A 24,191-nucleotide genomic window follows, 5' to 3' on the forward strand; every position below is an offset into this window, starting at 1 on the left:
GTGTATGTTCATCACATGATAACTTTTTTTTTTTTTTGGTAAGGGACATTAATCATAGTGTTCAGAGGTTTTGGTAAACAGCTTCTTCTCCTCTCGTCTCTCTAGCAGATCAGGATAATGCCATCGATCTACTCTTTTGTCATGAACGATGTGTTGGATTACTTTCCAGCACCCCTTTGAACTCAATTCAAGAAGATGCACTAAGTGCCATGGCAACAAGACTACTCATTGTATCGTGAGCAAATGCGTTTGTGAAAACATCCATCATGCTACTAAGAGCCGCCGTATAGAAGAAACCTGTGACCTTGAGAATCGTGTTTGGATTGTCCCGCACTTGTCCTCTTGTTACCGTGTACCACTGCTTGTGTTTTGACTTTGGTTTGGATTGAAGGTCAATAGGAAAATAAAACCTGTGGTTATCCTCAACCACTTAACGGCTTTGAGTGCACTGACTTCAAATGCTGCCCAGGTTTTCTTCTGCTGTCTGGAAAATCTCAGTCACACTTCTCCTGCTGAGGCATGAAAGCTGAAAGCCTCTTCATAAGATTATGGCATATAATATTCCAGAGCATTTAAACAGAAACATCAGATTATTTCTTGAATCTATGGTACATGAGACGGGTTCAAGAAGATTGTTTTAGCTTCATTTTTTCCTTTCACCTTTTTATTGTTGTAATTTATTACTCAATGTACTATTTATTAGTCACACCGGTTTAATATTTTTCACATATTTTATACATTGGAATTCCACATAAATAAATTTTTTTGTGTAATATATATTTTTTTATATATATATATAATTTATACTTGTATATTTATATATATATATATATATATATATATATATATATATATATATATGTATATATATATATATATATATATATATATATATATATATATATATATATATAATATATATAATATATATAATATATATATATAATATATATATATAATATATATATACACATTCAGCGGCCGTATTACAGACATATTACAATTTCAAATATATGTAAACAAACACTTTTTGAAGTATTTATCAGATGTTTTGGACATCTGTGTTGTTTACTGTGTAGTAAATAGCACATGTACATTACTGAAACTACGTTTATTAGATGTGTGTATTTTCATTTTTTGTATTTCCACACACACGCACCCTTTTTTATTTTTTTTAAAGCCCATAACACCGGTACATATACTTTTGGAGTGTATCTTGCTATAGTATTGCGCTACAGAAATTAATTATATTACAAATTTTGCAGTTTGTCGAGGAGAGGTGTAAATTACTTGAAAAGATGAATGATTTTTCTCTATAACATAAAAAAACCCCTTGGGTAAGTAACAAACCAGTTAAAATTCATATTCATGATGTTCAAAATGTTAATATTCATCATTATGATCCACAAATAAATGTACAGAGATTTACATAAAGTAATTTTGTGGTCTGCTGATTGGTCAGCTGGACCAGTGTTGTTCCAGCAATCTTTGTTAGGCCTTCAATATGGGACTTTAAAATGAAGATACCAAAAGAAACATTTGTTAAGAACCAGAATAAGGAATAAGTTTGTCTTTCTACAGAAAAAATGTCAACAAAATAAAAAATTTGAGCCGGGGACCTCTGGTTGAGTTGACACGGTATGACCCAAACACAAAATAATTCTATCCCGATACCCTAGCAACCACAAACATCCTGCCAGCATCATTACAGAGAGTTTTGAAATGAAAAATCTAGTTACAAAACTTCCCTCTAGTGTGATTTATACTGGTTTACAGAAGGCAGTCTGCTCAGGGCAGTAATCAAAGGCGAGAGCCTCTTTTGCTTGTTGTTTAAAGTTTTGCACGATTACAACCGGAAACCCTCAAGTTTAATGGCATTTCTGTAATTTCAGTCTCTGCAGCCCCGGACCCTGAAGAAATTAAACCTTATTTTGAGTCCATGAAGTCATTGAGACTATAAGATTTATTTCCTTTTTAATCAGTGGTTACAACAAATGAAGGGCTTCCCTAATAATTCACACCACTCGTCGTGTGTTGTGACAAATAGGATTATACACTATGATGGTGATACTAATGATTTTCTGCCTGGAAAGGTCACAATCTCGTATTAGTGCTATGAATGTACGAATATGCCACATCAAATGCCATATCAAATTAAAAGCCATGGTAGCTCACCGACAAAATCCTTTCCTGTCATGCATTTCAGGGGATGAAGTTTTGTTTTTCTGTCTTGACCTAATCTTACACAGGTACACCACTGACACAGTTAGCGTGTGTGTGTGTGTGTGGGAAGAGGGTTGCATATCTGCTTCAGTGCATGAGTAATTAATTCCTTCTGTAAGCTGTAGCATCAGTAGCTCTGAGGAACTGATAATTATTCAGCCTGTTTGTGGCTCGTTGTGCCTGAGCAGGTTTCTCATTTCCAGGATTAGAGGCTATTGGCTCCTTTTCCCCCACTTTCCTTCTTATTTTGCTGTGACAGCTCTGATGTGGTTTATAGCAATCTTTTATCTGTAGACCCTGGCTAATAAGGCTGGTCTCAGAATAACAGTAGAATAAAATCAAAGTCATTATACGGTATATTTTATATACAGTACCCTACAAAAGTTTGGAGGCAGTAAGATTTTATTTTTAGGGAAATTAATACTTTTTTTCAACAAAGATGCATTAAATTGATAAATTGTCTTCTGAACCTTCTGTTAATCAAATAATCCACTGAAGACTGGAGTAATGATGCTGAAAATTCAGCTTTGCCGTCACAGGAATAAATTACATTTAAACTGAAAACAGTTATGTTCAATTGTAAAGCTATTTAACAACATTACTGCATTACTTTTAAAGAAAATAAATAAAAAACTGAACTGAAACTTCTGAATGATAGTGTGTGAAGAGTTCAGATGCAAAAGCCTCTAAGTGGCATCTGAAATTTTCTTCTAAAATGAGCATTTTTATCAAGCTTGTATGTTTAGGTTCAGTAATTTCACTTTAATGTCAATTAATAGGTCCTTTTCATTGCTATTAAATTGAATTCGCTTTTGCATCTGAACTCTTCGTATGTTTATATATAAAGTAGAGCTTCATGATTAACCGTTAAGATTGCCATGTTGATTCAAACGTCTGCGCGATCTTATTCCTAAATGACAGTGATTTGGCTCTGTCTATATTAAACCTTTGACAAGTACGATCACAGTGAACAATCAGCTTTGTGTGCCACTGCCGCTGACCAAGAGAGAGCAGTTGTCATGTATAGGTATGAAACAGCTTCACAGTCTTTTCCACCGCACAGTATCATCATTTCTGTGTTACAAACATTCAAATTATAACCGAAACACTTATAGTTCAAATATAAACACTGATGTCTACGGAATGATTTCTGATTTCTACAGAATGATGTCTACGGAAGATTTTCCCCTACGCACCTGACTTAATACTTTTCTGTATTTTTGATCATTTAAAGGTGCTAAAGAGGATCTTTTCATCGACTGAGAAACCAAAGACTGTTACGGAGTTTTTTAAATGAGCGCATGCGTAAGAACAACCCCCCTCCTTTCGAGGGAACGCCTCCCAAAACTCCTGCACGAGTATTGGAACACGAGTGTTTACCACCGGAATTCGCTGTATCGTGTTATGTCGGACTCACCGCAGGTAACTCATAATCTGCAGTTGTTACTCCTGTCTACGGACAAAAACATTGCATGCGGCGCCTGTGGAGTGTGGAAAGTTACCGGAGCGCACAGCCGCGCTCGTCTCTCACAAGGAACGTCATGGCAGTGATTGACAAGCCAGAGGGCCAATCGTTTACGCGATGATCGCGTAAATGATTGGCTGATGTTTTTAAGGCCCTACCTCGTGCACAGATGATGTATATTAATATTATTCCTTTCAGCGCACATAATAAATAGTCTTTTATCAGTTAGTAAAGACAGTTTCAAGTAAAAAACAAAACATCCTCTTTAGCACCTTTTAAAGGATTAGTTCACTTTCAAATTAAAATTTTCCTGATAATTTACTCACCCCCATGTCATCCAAGATGTTCATGACTTTCTTTCTTCAGTCGAAAAGAAATTAAGGTTTTCGGATTTTCAGGATTATTCTCCTTATAGTGGACTTCAGTGGCCTCCAAACGGTTGAAGGAGTTTCAGTGCAGCTTCAAAGGGCTTTAAATGATACCAGACGAGGAATAAGGGTCTTATCTAGCAAAACCATCAGTCATTTTCGAATAAAATGTAAATGTATATGCTTTTTATAAACAAATGATCGCATTGCACATGCTTCCACTTTCTGTATTCTTCAAAAAGCTTACGCTGTATGTTCTATGCTTTCGCTATTCTACTTACAGAAAAAATGGAACTGGCACTGCGTTTGTTCCGTAAGTAGAATAGGGAAGGCGTAGGACATGCAGCTTATTGAAGAATACGGAAAGCGGAACGATATAAGGAGAATAATCCTGAAATGTTTTCATCAAAAACCTTAATTTCTTTTCGACTGAAGAAAGAAGGACACGGACATCTTGGATGACATGGGGGTGAGTAAATTAGTTCACTTTCATATACATTTTTCCTGATAATCCTTTAAGGGTGTGTTCACACTTGTCATGTTTGGTTCGATTAAAACGAACCCTGGTGCGATTGCTCGATTAGTGCGGTTTATTTGAACATATGTGAACGCTGCCATCCGAACCATAGTGCGCACCAAACAAGCGGACCGAGACCGCTGAAGAGATGGGTCTCGGTCTGCTTCCAAACGAACTCTGGTGCGGTTCTAATGATATATGAACGCAACACGGACCAAAGACATGTAAACGAACCAAAAACAGGAAGACGAGACCCTAAAAAGGACAGAATCCTCACGCATGTCGGTTTTTCTTGTCATAGTCGCGAGTTTGCGTTTGAGTTCACAGGCATCAGACGCGCGTCTCCATGCAGCAGATCGTTTGTGTGCGTGACGGATGGATACCCGCCGTTGTTTTGACTACTTTACACATTTTACAAGCTGTTCACGAGTTCCCAGCTGCCCAAAATACAACGAGCACATTTACCTCAGCAAACAGCATTGTTCAGTATTATCTTTTGGTTCGGTGATAAAATTGCCAATGTGAACGCTAACCGGACCAGGACTAAATGTTTTTTTTTTTCTTCTTTGGTCCAGACCAAATTAACCAAACGAGCCGAACTACAAGTGTGAACGCACCCTAAGTTGAATCGGGTGTCCCAGACACCCATGAATTTATACACTACTAAGCGTATTTCAATACCTGTTCAAGTCGGCTGACGTCTCTGCCTTTTTGGGCACTATCACCTGGTAATAAGCTCTTTAGTGCTCATCAACTAAACACTATCATTTGAGTATAGAAGTAAGATCTCTAGTGCCTAGTCTGCTGCGTAGCCTAAAAACCAAACCGACTCCAGACTATGCCTTAGAATATGCTTTAATCATGGCTGGAGGACCTCATATCGGTCACAGAGAATCCCACCAGCAAGAAGAATACAACAGTTTATATAGGACAGGAGCATGGTAAAGCATTCTACAATATGATTGGTTCTTCATATGTCAAACCCTCATGTTACTAGGTAAAGCAAGATCTGCACAAATCATGTGTTTATTAGTTGTTGGTTATTCAGTATCATGGGGCTATTATATTTAGATAGTTGTCTAGCTGTCCCTAAGTGTCATTTCCACTTATTTTTGGACATGATTCAGACACACATTGACTTAGGCCCATGCAAGGTTTAAGGACATTTAGGTTTTTCTAAAGCATATAAATGTTATTCCTGCCAGGAAAAATAAATTTTAGTTATGATTAATTAAAAAATCCTGTCACAGGAAGCAATAAAAATGGAATAAATCACGCTTTGAAAGTAACTTGATGCATCAAACAAACATTGTATCAATTACATTGCTAAGCCAGTAGGCGGCAACAAGTGACTGTTAATACATTTATTTATTGACTCATTAATTCAAGAGATTTAAAAAAAAAAATGCTGATTCATCCAGTAATCAAACAAGTGAAGTTTTTGTGAGTGAGTCATTGAATCATTCATTCAAACTGATAAAAAATAAATAAATTTAAATTAAATATATATAATTTTAAATAGACTGCAGCAAATAACATTGTGTCAGAACCTCTAATATATTACATGGTATTATGTTTAGTTCAAGAATCATGGGAGAATCATGATCTTTATTTGAAACAAAAAAATTGTGATTATCAATTTATCCAGAACCATGCAGCTCAAATATAAAGTGTCATGTTATGTACGACGTGCAGTGGTAACACTGCTGTTCAGAGACTGAAAAACATTTGACCGCTATATTACACGCATTTAATAATTCAAATGCTTGACTTTGACTTGCATGCGCACTTGTGTTAAGTGGACATAGAAGTACAGACATGTCTGCAGAACAGAGAAGTTGCAATAGTCCAAGTGAATGGCTTCTTGAATGAGAAGAAAATGTAGGGCGGGACCTAATTTTATCCATCCGGAAATGATTGAATGGTTGTGATTTGCGATTGCTGTGATCTCATGCGAGTGACAGGTTGTCCTTCCCTCATGCCAATAAACACATAATCAGAGAAATGAAGAGGGGGCAGTAAAGTTATTTTGTTTAAAGATTACGAGGGCACATGAATTAAAAATATAATTTATAACAAATATAAAGCAATATTCTTGGTGACTTTAAAAATCTGTACTTACCTCATTGAAGTAAATACTTTTAGTATAGTGTGGTATGCAAATTAGGACCAATGTGTCAATATAGTTTGCCATTGTACATTTGCAATTTCTGTGAAATTAAAGGCTTTAAAAAGAAATCATTTCAACATCAATAACAATGCTTTTTTTTAAGAAATAGTAGTAGTATTCATGCTTTTAAATAATAATAAATAAATGTTGTTGATCAAAGTCCCTTTATGCTACGAAAATAATATATGTAGTATGATCATCACACACTCACTATTTTCTTCAGTTTCCCCCTCTTTTTTTCTTCCTAATGAATAGACTAGTATAGAAAGTGGCATTTATGTGTTGTCTGACAGGCTTTGATGAGCTATGAGGAGTGTTTGTGTCCTTTGAGAGTAAACACTCTAATTGGCAGTGGGAGTGTGTGTTTGTGGCTGAGAGAGTGTTCATATCTGTCCTGTTAGCAGCTCAGACAGAGTGCTTGTCTCTCTCTTTCTCCTCCTCATCTTCCTCCTGTGTTGAGTGCTGCTCTGGTTCTAGTCCGGACGCTCATCTTTCTGCCTAATTATAGCTCTCGGTGTGTGACTGGAAACAGGCAGAGAGTCATTTCAGGATAGTTTTGTGTGTGGACATGGAATATTAAAACGAATCCTTGCAGCGCTCATGTTAGATAATTTGCTGATTATGTTAGGATGCCATATTTATGTAGAATTATTGTCAATTTTTGAAATTAAGAAACCTTGCTTTGTGTTCGATCACATAAAGAAATCCGATTAGGCATTACCCGTATAGGGATAATCTTATTTTTGACTCCCTGCGGATACCGCTGTGATTCCGATCCTCTGCTGGTTCTGATCTAAAGAGATCTGCCTCAGGATATTTGTCTGCTGTTAATGAAAAATAAAATGTATTCATAAGGATTGTTGGTTGGCTGATTCTTAGCTCTGAATGAAAGGAGTCTAGTATCTGCTGAAGTCAGAGTGTCTGGCCACTGGAGCGCAGTGTTTCTCTACACAGTGAGCTTTCAAATTCTATGCCATACCATTTGAAATATGCTTTGGTTTTGTATGCCTCTTTATTTATTTATTTATTTATGTATGCATGTTACCAGATTTGTAGCTATTGCACCATGCACTGAAAGTATGATTATAAAGGCTGGAGGAAAAACATACAAAAATAAAAAATGTACAACATACAATGTATAAAAATGTGACTTATTAGCTGTTGCCGTTGTCATTCGCTATACAGTAGCTCCTGTTTTTTTATAGGTTTATTAATATTTTGAATTAGCTTTTATTTTTATACGTTTAGTTTTTGTGTTAATTTTAGATTAATTTTGTGATTTTCATTATTTCATTATTTGCTTTGTATGTGAATGTATGTGTGTATATATAGGCTTAATATTGAAATAAATTGAAATAAAGCTGAAATAAAAGCATTTCTGGTAACTGAAATAAAGCTATATACAGTGGGTACGGAAAGTATTCAGACCCCCTTACATTTTTCACTCTTTGTTATATTGCAGCCATTTGCTAAAATCATTTAAGTTCATTTTTTTCCCTCCTTAATTTACACACAGCACCCCATATTGACAGAAAAACACAGAATTGTTGACATTTTTGCAGATTTAAAAAAAAAGAAAAACTAAGCCCATCAGTATTCAGATCCTTTGCTGTGACACTCATATATTTAACTCAGGTGCTGTCCATTTTTTCTGATCATCCTTGAGATGGTTCTACACCTTCATTTGAGTCCAGCTGTGTTTGATTATACTGATTGGACTTGATTAGGAAAGCCACACACCTGTCTATATAAGACCTTACAGCTCACAGTGCATGTCAGAGCAAATGAGAATCATGAGGTCAAAGGAACTGCCTGAAGAGCTCAGAGACAGAATTGTGGCAAGGCACAGATCTGGTCAAGGTTAAAAAAAATTCTGCTGCACTTAAGGTTCCTAAGAGCACAGTGGCCTGGGAGAAAGTTGTAGAAAGTCAACCATCACTGCAGCCCTCCACCAGTCGGGGCTTTATGCCAGAGTGGCCCAACGGAAGCCTCTCCTCAGTGCAAGACACATGAAAAAACACCTGAAGGACTCCAAGATGGTGAGAAATAAGATTCTCTGGTCTGATGAGACCAAGATAGAACTTTTTGGCCTTAATTCTAAGCGGTATGTGTGGAGAAAACCAGGCACTGCTCATCACCTGTCCAAAACAGTCCCAACAGTGAAGCATGGTGGTGGCAGCATCATGGTGGTGGCAGCATCATGCTGTGGGGGTGTTTTTCAGTGCTCAGGACCTCAGACTGGGCCGAAGGTTTACCTTCCAACAAGACAATGACCCTAAGCACGCAGCTAAAATAACGAAGGAGTGGCTTCACAACAACTCCGTGACTGTTCTTGAATGGCCCAGCCAGGGCCCTGACTTAAACCCAATTGAGTATCTCTGGAGAGACCTAAAAATGGCTGTCCACCAACGTTTACCATCCAACCTGACAGAACTGGAGAGGATCTGCAAGGAGGAATGGCAGAGGATCCCGAAATCCAGGTGTGAAAAACTTGTTGCATCTTTCCCAAAAAGACTCATGGCTGTATTAGATCAAAAGGGTGCTTCTACTAAATACTGAGCAAAGGGTCTGAATACTTAGGACTGTGTGATATTTCAGTTTTTCTTTTTTAATAAATCTGCAAAAATGTCAACAATTCTGTGTTTTTCTGTCAATATGGGGTGCTGTGTGTACATTAATGAGTATATATATAATATATATATATATATATATATATATATATATATATAATAATATAATATATTAATTATATAATATATAATTATAATCTGCTTTATTTCAATTACCAGAAATGCTTTTAATAGTTTGTTAATGATAATAACTCTGGTGCAATCACAAAATGTACTGTATGACCTTTTTTTTTTTTTATTCACAATCACTATAATTAGTTTATTGAAAAGATAAGCATTTAACAAATTGAGTATTGCTAATGTGTTATAATTTAATAATATGGGTGATCATTTAAAATAATTATAACTTAAAAATACTTTAATAAAACGGTGTGCGTGCAGGAATAAAATTATTTCAGACTGTGTGAGCATTATTACAGGGAAAAGAAATGTCTGGAAAAATGAGGACATACTTTGTATTGAAATTCACTGAGATTGAATCAGCGGTTATTTGATGACATATTTAAAACATAATATTATATTTTGACATTTTGTATCATTAATAAAAGCCTGGTTCTTTTTCACTGCCTTGCACACATATGGCAATTATTAAATTCCCAAACCTTGCCAAATTTGCATAGATATTAATCATGACTTTTATGAATCTGTAGATTAGTCTTCTGCAGTATTTTGGTGTAATAGAGTGCTATGTGAGAAAGCTGCTTTTCTGGCCAGTTCTTATCAGTCGGGAAACACTTACTGTCTGTATCTCAGGATCAATACTCTGAGGAATCAAAGTGCCTGCTTTTTTAGCAGATTTGAGTCTGGCCATTAAAAACTCATATAACTTTCCCAAATACAGAAATAACTGCATATTCGGCTTAGCGATACGTTTATTTTGTTTTATTTATTTTATTTTATCATGATGAGTTCTCTGTCTGTTAATCTCAAATCACCTCTCATATCCTGTCTGCAGTAATAAGAGCAGGTTTATGGCTGCTCTGCTGCTGTAGGACTCTTGTGTTGTGCTGTGACTTACGGCCTGTGCTTTGGTTTTGGACAGAGCCAGACTCTGTGTATTCCATTATGACCAATGACTCTTACCTTCTGAAGCATCAGCATTTTTTTTTTTTTTTTTGTAGGAGTCCACAGGCCCCTTGTTGGATAATTTTTTTTTTAAATTTCCAGTTGAAGCCAAGGTTTAATATTGCTTATTATTTCATCATATGTTTAGCTATTATTTCTTTCTTTGTTAAACTAACTGTACTTTCCCAAGAAATCTCTCACTAATTACATTAGTTACATTAAATAATTTTTTTCACAATTAAAATGCCCATTTTTTAAGGCTCCTAATTTTGTTTTGGAGGTCTTACAATAGGTTTATATGCATAAAAGATAAAAAAACCCTTGAATTTTCTCATAATACACATTGCAGCATCACCTCTTTTTCACACAGTGTCTGAAACGGTTTGATAAAGGATCTGGTCTCTCTAAACTCCTCCTTTCTGAGAGCCTTCTCTGCTCTGATTGGTCAGATGGCCCAGTCTGTTGTGATTTAATTTACTGCTTACAGCGTGTGTCAAAGACCAAACACCCATTACCATATCTGAATTTCAGCTCTGGATGCTTCCTCATTGCTTGTATTTACAGTGATACGAACAGTAATGTGGGTTTTACCATATCAATTCAAATCCTTTATCCTTTAGAAGTGCATGCAAAGTGGATTTGCTTTCGCTACGCAGAAGATAGCATCTTCTCGACATGTCAACAACACGAGCCAAACTTTTCCGGGCCTCGGCTACAACTACAGTGTTTGAAGGCGGGTCGAAGTAGACGTTGTTCACAGGCAGCCAATGAAGACCATATGCTAGCATTATGCAAATTTGTTACATATAGGTTCATGCAGGAAGTAACACTGGAATTACCGTCTACTCGTTTCAGGTGGTTCAGAATCAATCCCTAATTTTAGGAGACAACAACTTTATTTGTCATGCACTTTAACCTTTAAAACTTTGAAATAAACCTTAACAAATATTTTAATACATTTGAAAATTCTAATAATTTGGCAAAATGATGTTCACTCACATAAGATGAAACTCCAGTCATAGACAAAAAGCTAGGTATTGCAGATCATCACCCCTTGATGCAGGGCCATGTTGAGATCACATGACCAGCTTGTCTTGCATTTTCAGTTAATAAATACAAACTTAAGATGAACTTATTTTATTGCAAACCTTGTAAAAGATGAAATAATGTACAAGTAGGTCTCAGTGTCATTTTAACCTATCAAAATAAGAGGTCAAAATTCACCTCCTCCTTTATAAGACTCATTTTTCCCGTTTCTTTGTCAGTTAAAAGGAACCATCCATTCAGGATTTCTAATATTCATAAGCCTGAATGATTTATTTTCAAAACGTGACCTTTGGCTTTGGCAATGCATGATTGTTGTTCTGATAACATCTTTATTTCAGCGTGTTCCTTTTTTGTTTGTGTCTCGGCACATTTTGTTTTTTCATAATGTGATGCAGTTCTTTCTTTCAAAGTTGAATCAGCAGATATACCCACCGGCATGGAGGTCTGATTGTGATAATGTGCACAGCTCAGATTTCTCCACTATTCTGGATCTCATAAGGGTTCTGGTGATGGCACAATGTTAAAAAGCAAGATTTGTTTGTGGATGTCAACACAGTAGACTGTCATGATATTTAAAGCTCCCCAGATTGTTTATGTGTGTTCATTGTATGTAGAATATATATACTTTTTTATTGTCAAAAGTGGTTTTTGAAATAAGTCTCTTAAGCTCACTGAGTCTGCATTTATGTGATCAAAAATACAGTAAAAACAGATATATTGTGAAATATTATTGTGATTCAAAAGAACTGTTTTCAATTGAAATATATTTTAAAATGTCATTTATTCATGTGATAGAAAAGATGAATTTTCAGCATCATTACTCCAGTCTTCTGTGTCACATGATTCTTCAGAAATTCTAATTCATTCTAATATGCATTCTTAAGAAACATTTCTTATTATTAAGTTGCTCTATATTTTTTTGTGGAAACTGATAATTTTTTTTTTCTTCAGGATTATTTGATGAATAGAAAGAAGAAAAAATAGCATTTATTTGAAATTAAAATCTTTATTGAACGGTGGTTGATTTTTTTTTTTTTTTTTTTTTTTTTTCATTGTCTTTGATTGTTTTGTGAAAGCACTTTCTATACTGGCATAAAAATATAAAGGACTACTGTAGTGCAAAAGTGGAATAAGAAAAAGCAATATAAAACAGCATGAAATGGGTGATATGAAAATAATGGCATGTTAGCCTGCATAGAATGGACAATATGTAATGGCATTATATAGGAAGGGGTCAGAGGATCCGTTCGTGTAGCGCTCAGGCCTGCACTATAATTTGTGCCTGACACTTTTCTGATTCTCTGCTCTTTAGAGAGTGCCCCTTGAAAGCCCCACAAAGTGATTTGTCAAGGGCCTGCATGCTCAAAAATCAGACTACCTCCAGATAGCAAGGTGGCAAGAAGATGGATCTGGGGGTATCCCGTTCTTAACTCCCTGTGATTATGTTCACTCTGGAAGAAGCGATATAGACAAGGGTGGAGGGAGACAGAAACAGACATGTTCTTGGGTGGGCAACTCTCCCTCAAATAATATTTTAGTATTTTGATCTTTAGTATCTATGGGAAAGCATCAAAAAATATGCATCTCATATATATGTATCTCAGAACATTTAAGCATTTAAAATTCAATGCATTTATTAAGTTATGCTTCCTCCTTGCATTGTTTGTTTGTTAGAAATATTTAAAAAGATCTCTTGAAAAGAACTCTTGACCAACTCATTTTTTATTTTTTATTTTGACTGTATCAAATAAAGCAGAGACCCCTGACATAACATGCATGCACCAGGTATGCAATCTGTGTGATTTGTGCATGCATGCATGTTTAAACAAAACATAGGCTCATTAAACACATTTTTAAAAATAACGACATTTTATAGAGAGAACTTGACCGTTTGTGTTCTGGCTCTTCCATGCATCTGATTTCTGCATGTAAACCACATTCCTCACTTGGAGCTTAAAAGTTATAGACTAAACTCCAAAGCAAAGGTGGTCATTAGATGTATACTTTAAAGAAAAAAAAAGTTTAGTCAGGGCAGGAATGCTTCATTATAAGCCTTGTAAATCAAACCAGACTTTCTCCTCTTCAGCCTGAGGATGCAGTTTCTTGAGAAATACACTAAGCACTGAGGCTGATGTTAATTCTGTCTTATTTATTCTTAACAGAGGCGAAAGTCTATCGAGATGTTCTCAGTGTAAGACGGCACGGTACTGCAGCGTTCAGTGTCAGGTAAGAGCTACACATGCTGTTGGGTCCTAATCATCAGAACTTTATGAAATCTTATTTCATTTAAAGGTTAAATTCATTGTTTTTTTCTACTTAAAGTTTTACACCTAAATAAAAATATTTGACGAATGCAAAATATCATATAATTTCATTTCATTTCATTTCTCTATTCTCCAAACTGCTTGGAGAATGAAACACCCTATAAAGACATTTTGACTTTTTTATTTTATTTTATTTTATTTTATTTTATTTTATTTTATTTTATTTTATTTTATTTTATTATTTTTTTATTATTTTATTTTATTTTATTTTATTTTATTTTATTTTATTTTATTTTATTTTATTTTATTTTATTTTATTTTATTTTATTTTATTTTATTTTATTTTATTTTATTTTATTTTATTTTATTTTATTTTATTTTATTTTATTTTATTCAACCATTGTTAGCCAGCCTTGCTGATATGGGGATCAAAGCATAATTTAGAACCAAAAAGTGTGTAATGGGTGAAGGTTTAAATATGACTCCATCAATAGCCAAGGGATTTAAGGCCTATACTAACAGGATTTCTGTTTTGTCAGTATTCATTTTTAAGAAGTTTTGAGCCATCTATACTTTGAGATCTTGTATAAAGTGATGGAAGGGGGATGAAAAACATAATTTGGCTGAACACTAAGATAGATTTTTGTATCATCTGCGTAACTATGGAAATTAAGACCATGACGCTGAATGATCTGACCAAGAGGAAGCATATAGATTAAAAATAGAAGTGTACCAAGAATGGATCCTTGAGGTACACCATGGGAAACAGTGACAGAGCAAGATTTGTTTGCTAATTCTAATAAATTGTTGCCCGTTTAAGAGATATGACGTTAGGCACTGAAAGGCAGTATAATGTCATTAAAATTCTCCAGGTTCCTGTACGAACACTTATGAGCCGGCAGTTATCGGAAACTCTTGCATGAGGTCTAGTGTGACTTCTCATCAGAAGTATTTGGTGCTTGGAGCCATACACCTGTGAAATATGTTCTACATTCAGAAGATTTTCCAGTATTACTTCTTGTCTTTTAATGCCACTTAAAGGGATAGTTTAACCAGAAATGAAAATTCTGTCATCATTTACACGCCACGTGTCCTTTCTTTCTTCAAAAGATGATTTTAAAAAGAAGTCCTGGCTCATTTCTGTATAAAGAAATTGAATTGTTATTTGTGAAAATGTCAAAGGAAGGAACAGACCAAACTTTGTCATTACTGTCATAAATCTTATTTCTCAAAATAAAGATTTTCAGTCAATAACGGCTTAAAGAGTTATTGACCCAAAAACCCATCAATCATCTTTGGAACACAAATTAAGATATTTTTTGATAAAATCTGATGGCTCAGTGAGGCCTCCATTGACAGCAAGATAATTTACACTTTCAGATGCCCATAAAGCTACTAAAGATATTTAAAACAATTTATGTATTTATAGCAGTTCAACCTTAATGTTATGAAGCAACGAGAACACTTTTTGTGTGCCCAAAAACAAACCCAAAATAACGACTTTATGACAATATCTGATGGGCGATTTCAAAATACTGCTTTGAAGCTTTACGAATCTTTTGTTTCGAATCAGTGGTTCGGAGCACGTATTAAACTGCCAAAGTCATGCCCTCCAGTAGTGAAACATTGAAATTTCAAAACACTTATCACGTAACGAAGCCTTGTTTACTGAAATCATGTGACTTTGGTGCGCCGAACCACTGATTCGAAACGTAAAAGATTCGTAAAGCTTCATGAAGCAGTGTTTTGAAATCGCCCATCACTAGATATTGTCATAAAGTCTTTATTTTGTTTTTTTGGCACACAAAAGGTGTTCTCGTCACTTCATAACATTAAGGTTGAACTGCTGTAGTTACAGAAACTGTTTTTTAAATACATCTTTAGTAGCTTTCTGGGCATTGTAAGTGTTAATTATCTTGCTTATTGTCTTGTTAATTGTCTTAAGATTTTATCAAAAATATCTTAATTTGTGTTCCAAAGATGAATGAAGGTGTGGAACAACATGAGGATGAGTAATTAATGACAGAATTTTCATTTTTGGGTGAACTAACCCTATAAATATTGTTCAGCTCCAGAAGCTTCAGAAGAGTCATATAGGCTACTGCTATGACTTTCTCATTCAGGTTTATATCATCTAAAAGAACAGCATGAACATTCGCTAAACACAGAAGAAAGAAAGTCATGCAGGTTTGGAAATGACATGAGGAGTATATCATGACAGAATTACATTTTTGGGTGAAATATCCCTTTAATGTGTCTGTCAGATGCTCTCCTGAAATCTTTGCAGTTCAAGAGCATCCAGTCTATCAAAACTAGACACCACACTGCTTTAAAATAGCAAAGCTGTCACTGTCAAACCAGCCTTGTTCTCTCCAGGCACTCAAGGTTGTCAAGTTTGTCTTTGTCTTTTTTTAATTGTAGGGTAGTCTTTCAGCATAATTCCCTCTAAAGGGAGACCACAAACGGCAAGCTCTGATAGATGTGTAACTTCATCATACATGTTTGTGAAATCTTTCCTATTTATTTTCTATTTTATCCTCATCTTCACCCTTCAGAAACAATCATGGCCTGATCACAAGAGAGAATGCAAATGCCTCCAGCGCCTCCAGCCAAGAATCCCCACTGACTCTGTCCGCCTGGTTGCGAGGATCATTTTCAAACTAGTATGTGACATCAGAACACTTCTCCATATCAGGACCACTTCAAACCTGTTCAAAGCATGTTTCGCATTTAAAACTATCACAGTTGGTGTTCAGCCGCAGGGCTTGATATTGTTACACCCTCTCTGTCTCTTTCCACAGCTCAGCCAATCAAAAAGTGACCAAGAGGAGCTGTACTCAATAGCTGAACACCAGTCACGTAAGTTCCTGTTTGATTTGTATTTGAATTGCACTGATACAAGGCAAGTGGCTGTTGCTACATTGTGTATTTTAGCTTGGCTGGATCAGTCAGCATACAGGACTGAACCAATATGTTTTATAAAACCATATATGTTATGTCTAAAAGTTGCCTTTTAGACTTCACAGAAAAGGGCAATGTCCATTGTCATATTAAAAATGTGACTTTTCTTTATAAAAAAAGCTATAAACAGAATAAAAGGCTGTGTTGTTAATGGGCGGCAGTAAAAAATCACTAACTCATCTATCCTGCAAAGTTGAAAGATTTGATTTCCTATGATGAAAGGTGAATAAATGTCAGATCCTGGCAGGAGTTTATTATAACATTATGAATTTTCTTCTCTTTCTCGGTGCGGACCCTCTGCCCCCGGCCCCTGGCTTTTCAAAAGTAATTGGCTATTTTTTCACAAAGAGCCTCTGACTTTTCTTTGGCCTGACTCTTTCCTATTCAGTTATAAGTAATGTGCAGCCATTAGAGAGGTAATCCCGCTGATGGTCCTTATGGAAGCAGTCAGCACCCCCTCTGAACTTGTGCTTTCTCATCACACTAACGACCTTATGAGGCGGCCCTTGCTCTCACCTCAAAATTAACGTCTCATCGCCTCATGCATTATTTCAGGAAATCCATCAGCTCATCATTTTTAAAGCCGTGCTGATTTATGTCGAGATTCATATGTAGACCAGTTCCCTTAGACAAACAGAAGAGCATTTCATTTGATCTCCTTCCTTCTCGTGTTGGAGTGATTTCAGCTTGTGGTCGAACGATGGGTTTTTCAGTGGTTAAAAGCTGGGTAGCCTATTTAATCCTGTATATATTACGATTTAATGGTAGCAAATGAGACATGCAAAATTGCAGAAATTAAAGAAATCATTCACCCCAAAATTGATACAACAGGTTTTATCTCAATTATGGGATATTAATGTCATTACTTACATTCCCATCTAAATTGCAAATTTGCGTTTTCATTGCACATGTTCAAGAGAAAGAAATCCGGGTAAATTTCGGGTCAGACTTTTTTTTAGCTTTAGAAATAATATGCTAATGTTCAGCAAATCTATATTTATTTTATTAAAAATACAGTAATATTATAGTTTTATTGTAAGTATAGCTATACTGTGAAATATATAAAAATAGAAAATAGTTGTCATCATTCCTATGATGACAAATCTGAATTTTTAGCCTTACTCCAGTCTTTAGTGTCACATGATTCTTCAGAAATCATTCTAATATGCTGATTTTGGTGCTCAAGAAACATTTCTTATTAGTATTATCAGTGTTGGGAGCAGTTGTGCTGCATGCTTAATACTTTTTGTGATACATTTTTCAGGATTTTTTGATAAATCTAAATTTCAAAAGAACTCGTAATTAGGGCCCGAGCACCGATGGTGTGATTTTTTGAGGGCCTAAACATGCTCAAACTCAAGAAACTTTGCACACGGGTCAAGTGGTGAAAATTTACGTTGGATATGGGTTTCAGAATTAGGTGTGTCAAAATGGTTCGATAGCGCCACCTACAAAATTTCAATTAAGCGCCCTTCGCGCTACGTTTCACGTAGAGGTATGAAATTCGGTAGACACATCTAACAGCCCAATACCTACAAAAAAGCCTGTGGGTGCAAAATCTGTAAACCCAACAGGAAGTGAGATATTTTGAGTTTTCTCTGCAAAATTTTGGCACACAGCAAAATCCCCAGAGTTAAATCAACTCTGCTCAGATTATATATGGTCCCTCTCTATATAGTGTTAAAGTAACACTGAAGCAGAGTTAAAGGTAATGAGATTAAGTAATTAATTAAGTGATGATTGAGCATTAGTGATGAACACCTGCTGTTAACAAGCAGAATCACTGAAGAGAAACACAAGAACTACAACTGACTTCCAGCCACAGCCTAAGATGAACTCAACTGAAGATAAAATACATCAAACTCCACAAACAGCATATTATCTCATTAACTTTAACTCTGCTTCAGTGTTATATTAACTCTATGTAGAGAGGGACCATATGTACTCTGAGCAGAGTTGATTTAACTCTGAGGATTTGCCATTTCCAAATGTTGTACTTTAACAAACTCCTCCTAGAGCTTTAATCAGATCAACATCATATTTTGTCAGTCTAATCTAAAGGCCTTTGCGACGTTAAATTGCAAAGATCTAGAGTTTTCACTGAAGGGCGTGTCTGTGGCGGCCTGGCAAAGTTCGATGTTTTGCCATGAAACAGGAAGTTGTTGTAATGTGGGCATACAATGTCCGATCTGTACAAAACTTCACATTTTATTAGAGTACTGGCCTGAAGACATCTACATGGCAATATTCAGTTACAGTCAAAGCGCCACCTGCTGGCAGCTGGAAGTGTGGCACTTTGAAATAACTTCCCTTGTATTTACTCGCTTACGTCGCCCACTGTTCACTGTTTTCCTAAGGCCAATGGATGACGGTGAGCCCGGGTGTGAGGGCCCTTTCATTGCTGCTTGCAGCTTTAATGAGTCATATCTATTTTGCATTATAATTAGTCACTTTTGGATTCATTTCTTTAGACAAAAACAAACAAAAAACTTACTGACCAAATAAAAAAACAACAATAATGTCTGAAATTATTTGTTTTAAGGGGCAGCTCCTTTAAGTAAACGGCCACTGTTTAGATTGGCTAACATCATTGGCTAACAAACTCTCCATTGTACTGTGCCTTGTCCAGTGTAGGCAAAAGTCAACCGTTTAGCGACTGAACGCCAGTGGGCGGGGCCTATGGTGTGATGATGTATAACTATTTGTCAGTGTCTTTCTCTGGAGGCAGTCATATGCAATTGTATTATTTCACAAATCCTTCTATATCTAAATAAGCTGCTTTTGGATTCTGGTTAAATAAATGCTTTGTTTAAAAGGAGGAGGCGTTTTAAACTATGAAACTTGCAAGATGATTTAATGGTACAAAGACCTCTTATATATAAAAAGATCAGGGCAAATTTGATTTCTAATGTCATGACCCCTTTTAATTGTATGGAAAAGTGCAGCTTGTATATTGCCAAATATCTTTTTTTTTATTCCACAGAAGGGTTTGAAACAATATGAGGATGAGTAAATGGTCAAACAATCTTCATTTTTGGTGAACTATCCCTTTAAGGAGACTAACACCTGGCTTCAGGCTCATAATTCTGCACACGTTCATCCTCTCAATCTCCTGAGAAGTGGGAAGCATGTATATCTGTTGGCAATTCAGCCCTGTTATTTTCTTCTCAGGAGAGGCTTTAGACCCCACTGGTGCTTGTTTACTGCCTTCTGTTTGTTGGTTTTTATAATCTACAATCTATCTATTATCTCCATTATATCTCCATTATATCTGCAATCTATCTATCAAACTATTATATCTACAATCTATCCATGATTATCCAAAGAATGAATTTTAATCATTTCAGTTTCTCCAGTAAGCCTAAACAGTATTATTTGGTTCTGTATTTCAGAGATAGAATTTTCAAGGATATGATAAAAGGCACTACACGTGGAGATGACGTACCAGATTTATGAGTTGAATCTGGAGAGTTTTACAACTGTGTGTGTGTGTGTGTGTTTATGATGCTGAATGTGAGTGAGAGATACGAGCTGTGAGCTTCTGCCGCGGGTCAAGCGTTTGCTCTGTCTGCCGCAGCAGCAGTGAACACACTGAAGTTCATTGATGGTGTGTTTGGAGGAAGTAGATCAGAGCAGGAGGGTTAATGGAAAAGCCCATATGTTTGGCAAAGCTGACATAAATCACGCACACACACTCTCGTGCTACAACCAGACCTCTTTCTCTCTAAATAGACACTAAAACCTCCACTATTGGATATCCATTTTACTGGTACATTCAGGAAATATGAAGCTCTCTGAACACACACACATACACACAGTAAACAACTGCCTAAATAATCTTCTTCTTCAACTAAACACACACCCAAAAGGTGACAACACACACACACACACACACACACACACACACACACACACACACACACACACACACACACACACACATACACACACACAAACCTTTTTTCCTCTTCTGATTTTTTTTTTTTTTCTATTGTGTGTTATTACTGCCTCCAGTGTAATTTATGAACAGCTGCAAAGCTGATAAATTTTAATTGAAATTACCATGAAATTACAATATTTTTTTAGGTGAAACTTTGGGACTCTAATTATTGTAATTACCTCTATCTGGCTTTAATTTATATTTATATCTGTTTATTTCTTTTCTGTTTCCAAGGCAACACTTCAAGGCAACACTTTTTTCAATTTTAGTTTTCATTTTTTTGATTTATTTCATCTTTTTTTAAATTAGTGAAAATTGTTTTAATAATTTGTTATTAAACTTTGTTATTAAACGTTATATAACTTTATTATTGGTTTGAATTATGTAGGAATTGTTTTTTAGAATTTATTTTTTAAGACGTATATCATGGTAACACTGATTTTAAGGCATTTTGAGCACTGTTGAGCGGATACTTAAACTCCTCTGATTGGTCATTGTGTTCACGCACTCAACAGATATGTCTGTGATTGGCTACAATGATCAACGCTGATCAAAAACATGTTGTAAATAGAAATCTCTTCACATATCTATAGAGTGTGTGAGCACAATGACCAATCATACCATCATGGTATGCAGGCAGAGTGTCAGATGATAATACTGTGGTACTTTGATATACACCATACAGCAGCAGTAATATTTTTTATAAGGGGCAAAGAAGAAAAAAGTTTCTGCTCATTCATATGCATCACTGTTGTCAAATGTTGAAAACGCCTTGCTCTGTGTCCAGATCTAGTCGACATGAGCGAGGAGAAGAAGGAAGGCCTGGGGCATCTCTGCACGACACTGCAGGTTTATCTTGGCGAGGAGTACTGCAGTCTGTCTGAGCTTCCGTCCGGCCTCGACCCCATCAGCCTCCTCGCCAGAGTAAGTGTCCTTTCATTGTCATCTCCACCAGTCAGCAGGGGTTGCGCTCTCAGAACGGCGGGGCGTCACACCGGATCTCATGCAGCGTTACGAATGGTGTCAGCGTGTCACAAGTGTGTGGACACATACCGAGCCACTGGGTCACATGCTGTGAATCCATACTGCTATTTTTTTGTCTTTTCTCCTCAAAGCAGAGAACAAGTTGTTCATAGAAGCAAAATTAAGTCATTTCATGTTCAAGGTTGAATTTTTTAAATTATTATTTCCAGAAAATAGACCAAAAAGTTTCATTTCAGTTGAATGGAGTTATTAAAGTCAGCATGAAATGGAAGTCAAGATAGTCTTTTCTTCCATATTTTGATGTATATCTGAGTGAAATGGCTTCTTGAACAAAAAATATGTATGGTGCAACTCGATTTTGTCCATCGGGAATTGATTGGATGGTTGTGGTTTGCTGTTGGTTGATTTCATATGAGTGACAGGTTGCCCCATCCTCATGCCATTAAAGGTGCTAAAGAGGATGTTTTGTTTTATACATTTTTGCAATATTACTTGAAACTGTCTTTACTAACTGATAAAAGACTATTTATTAGGTGCACTGAAAGGAATAATATTAATATACATCATCTGTGCACGAGGTAGGGACTTAAAAACATCAGCCAATCGTTTACGCGATCATCGCGTAAACGATTGGCCCTCTGGCTTGTCAATCACTGCCGTGACATTCCTTGTGAGAGACGAGCGGGGCTGTTTGCTCCGGTAACTTTCCACACTCAGCAGGCGCCGCATTCAATGTTTTTGTCAGGAGACAGGAGTAACAACTGCAGATTATGAGTTACCTGCGGTGAGTCCGACATAATGAATCCACTAACACGATACAGCGAATGCCGGTGTTAAACACTCGTGTTCCAATACTCGTGCAGGAGTTTTGGGAGGCGTTCCCTCGAAATGAGCTGTGAAGGAGGGGGGTTGTTCTTACGCATACGCTCATTTCAAAAACTCACTAACAGTCTTTGGTTTCTCAGCTGACGAAAAGATCCTCTTTAGCACCTTTAAACACTTCATCAGAAAAGAGAAGAAATGTCGCTGCAAGAGGGAGAAGAAGTTATTTTGATTAAAAATTATGAGTGCACATCTTTTTTTTTTTTTTTTTTTTTTATTCATGCGCTCAGACAAATTATTTATATTAATACCGCAATATTCCATAAAAAATAAGAATTGTCATTTTGATTTCATAGCGGCTTTAAGTAGAATCAGATCCAGAATCATTACATTCCTCACAATTCACATCCCAAGAGGCCTATCCCGTAATTTTCTGCCATTTCCTTCGTGGACGCCTGAGGTGCATGCTAATGTACTAGTTTATTTACAGATGTGTCAGTGAGATCGCTTGTTTGGATTGCTGTGAGAGTAGATTTTATTTGCTTGTTTACCAACCGTCACTCTGTGCCGTAATTGTGAACACATTGCGTAAAAGATGCGTTCCAGGGTGAAAATGGTGATCTTCCATTCAGGATCACATGTAAACAGAGAAGGGGTTGCACATCTGGCCTGGGACAAACAAATGCCTGTTGCATGTGAACACAAACACCTGTTTTATATGAGAGACAGCCAGCAGCCATATCTCGCTTATAAACCATCAAAGACCCAAATGTGGATCCTGTAAGCATTTCTAATCCAACACTAAACACTGCAGCAGGACAAGACTCGAGTTATGTAAAACATGCACAGATGCTTGAATTAGGAGCGTCCAATGCATTTTTGTGTTTGTTTGACCTTGATTTACAAGAACTTTTTTTTTTTTTTTTCCTCGTCATATTGTGACTTATTTGTATGTATTGATTAGATGCCACAGTCATAGAAATCTTGTAGATATCAGTGAGTTTTAAATTGTATTTTCTTTGCCTGGATGGAAGCCATAATGATGTTGATTTGTGAGTGAGTCATTCTGTTGAGTTGGTTATTTTGAATACTGCTTCACAAATCAGTGTGAATTATTCATTAGCTTATCGTTCTGAATCAGAATGATTTTTAAAAATTCTTGTCTAGTATTTAGAAACGACTGGAAAGTGATTAGTTGAAAGTGTCATTGAAAGTGATGAGTTGGTATTAAAATAATGAAATGTGATTTGCAGTGGGTGCAGAAGTTATTTAGACATTAAAATGTTTGAAAGTATTGCATTTTTGAAAAAAAAAATAGTGGCATCTGTGCTCAAATTTTGTTGCAGTTTTACAAATATGACTTACGAATACACTTTTGGGGCCATTTCATTGCTTTGCATTCAATACCCATCAATGATTTTCAAAATACAATTAGTTTTTTTTTTTTCGGTAAAATCTGTAAAATGGATTTCAGTGCTTTGTTCATCAGTCTGTCACTCATGTTAGTAATTTATTGGATAGAGACTGGAAGTGGGAAAGCATATAAGAGCTAAGGTGATGGAGTTGTGACATTTTCTGTCAGACACATGAGGTAAAGCAGCGTCAGTATGGGTGTGCTAGAGAGGAAATATACTGGGACTCGCTTATGTGAATCCCTCTCTTATTCAATAATCATCATTCTCTGCATCTCTGCTGTAGATTATGCCATGTAGACCTGCAGGCAGCAGCAGGCTGA

General features: G+C 36.1%; 1 protein-coding gene across 1 annotated transcript in view; it reads left to right on the forward strand.

Annotated features, from left to right (window-relative positions):
• smyd3 (SET and MYND domain containing 3) overlaps positions 1 to 24,191 on the forward strand; it is a 203,515-nt gene that overhangs the window by 11,698 nt on the left and 167,626 nt on the right. Inside the window, exons 2-5 of the mRNA XM_067367651.1 lie at positions 13,648 to 13,711; positions 16,305 to 16,412; positions 16,551 to 16,608; positions 21,438 to 21,574. Of these exons, the coding sequence (XP_067223752.1) occupies positions 13,648 to 13,711; positions 16,305 to 16,412; positions 16,551 to 16,608; positions 21,438 to 21,574 (367 nt within the window). The remainder of the gene's footprint in view (positions 1 to 13,647; positions 13,712 to 16,304; positions 16,413 to 16,550; positions 16,609 to 21,437; positions 21,575 to 24,191) is intronic.

This window comes from Chanodichthys erythropterus, chromosome 18, assembly GCF_024489055.1.
Source record: "Chanodichthys erythropterus isolate Z2021 chromosome 18, ASM2448905v1, whole genome shotgun sequence".
Lineage (NCBI taxonomy): Eukaryota > Metazoa > Chordata > Actinopteri > Cypriniformes > Xenocyprididae > Chanodichthys > Chanodichthys erythropterus.